General features: G+C 63.6%; 3 protein-coding genes across 3 annotated transcripts in view; all 3 read left to right on the forward strand.

Moving 5' to 3' along the window:
* The window catches only part of LOC147817491 (uncharacterized), a 75,376-nt gene that overhangs the window by 6,436 nt on the left and 68,564 nt on the right, over positions 1–376 (forward strand).
* LOC111645428 (GTPase IMAP family member 8-like) overlaps positions 1–376 on the forward strand; it is a gene marked incomplete at its 3' end in the record, with an annotated part of 61,805 nt that overhangs the window by 5,851 nt on the left and 55,578 nt on the right. The gene's annotated exons all lie outside the window — the stretch shown is intronic.
* The window catches only part of LOC147817493 (GTPase IMAP family member 3-like), a 2,873-nt gene continuing 2,501 nt past the window's right edge, over positions 5–376 (forward strand). Inside the window, exon 1 of the mRNA XM_087170516.1 lies at positions 5–244. Within this exon, the coding sequence (XP_087026642.1) occupies positions 5–244 (240 nt within the window). The remainder of the gene's footprint in view (positions 245–376) is intronic.

Consider the following 376-nt stretch of genomic DNA (forward strand, 5'->3'; position numbering starts at 1 on the left):
GTCGATGGCTACTGGTGTGACGTCACCACCTCTCCTGGTTCCTGATGGGAAGTCACTGCTTCTTCTGGCTCCAGCCGTGACGTCACCCCCACTGGTGGTTCCTGCCAGGGCGCCACCCCCATTGATTCTTGCCCTGGCTCAGCCCACGTGGCTCTTAGTGTCCTTGGCTCCTGCCAGGGAGCCACCTCAAGTGGTCCCTGACTTTGTGCCGCCTCCGATGGCCCCTGACTCTTTGCCACCTCCGGTGGTCCCTGACTCTTTGCCGCCTCCGGTGGCCCCTGACTCTGTGCCGCCTCCGGTGGTCCCTGACTCTTTGCCGCCTCCTGTGGCCGCTGACTCTGTTCCTCCTCCTGTGGTCCGGCCGATCTCTGTTCCT

Source organism: Seriola lalandi, unplaced genomic scaffold (assembly GCF_002814215.2).
Source record: "Seriola lalandi dorsalis isolate HSWRI2012SDOR001 ecotype SW California unplaced genomic scaffold, Sedor1 jcf7180002054951, whole genome shotgun sequence".
NCBI classification, from domain to species: Eukaryota; Metazoa; Chordata; class Actinopteri; order Carangiformes; family Carangidae; genus Seriola; species Seriola lalandi.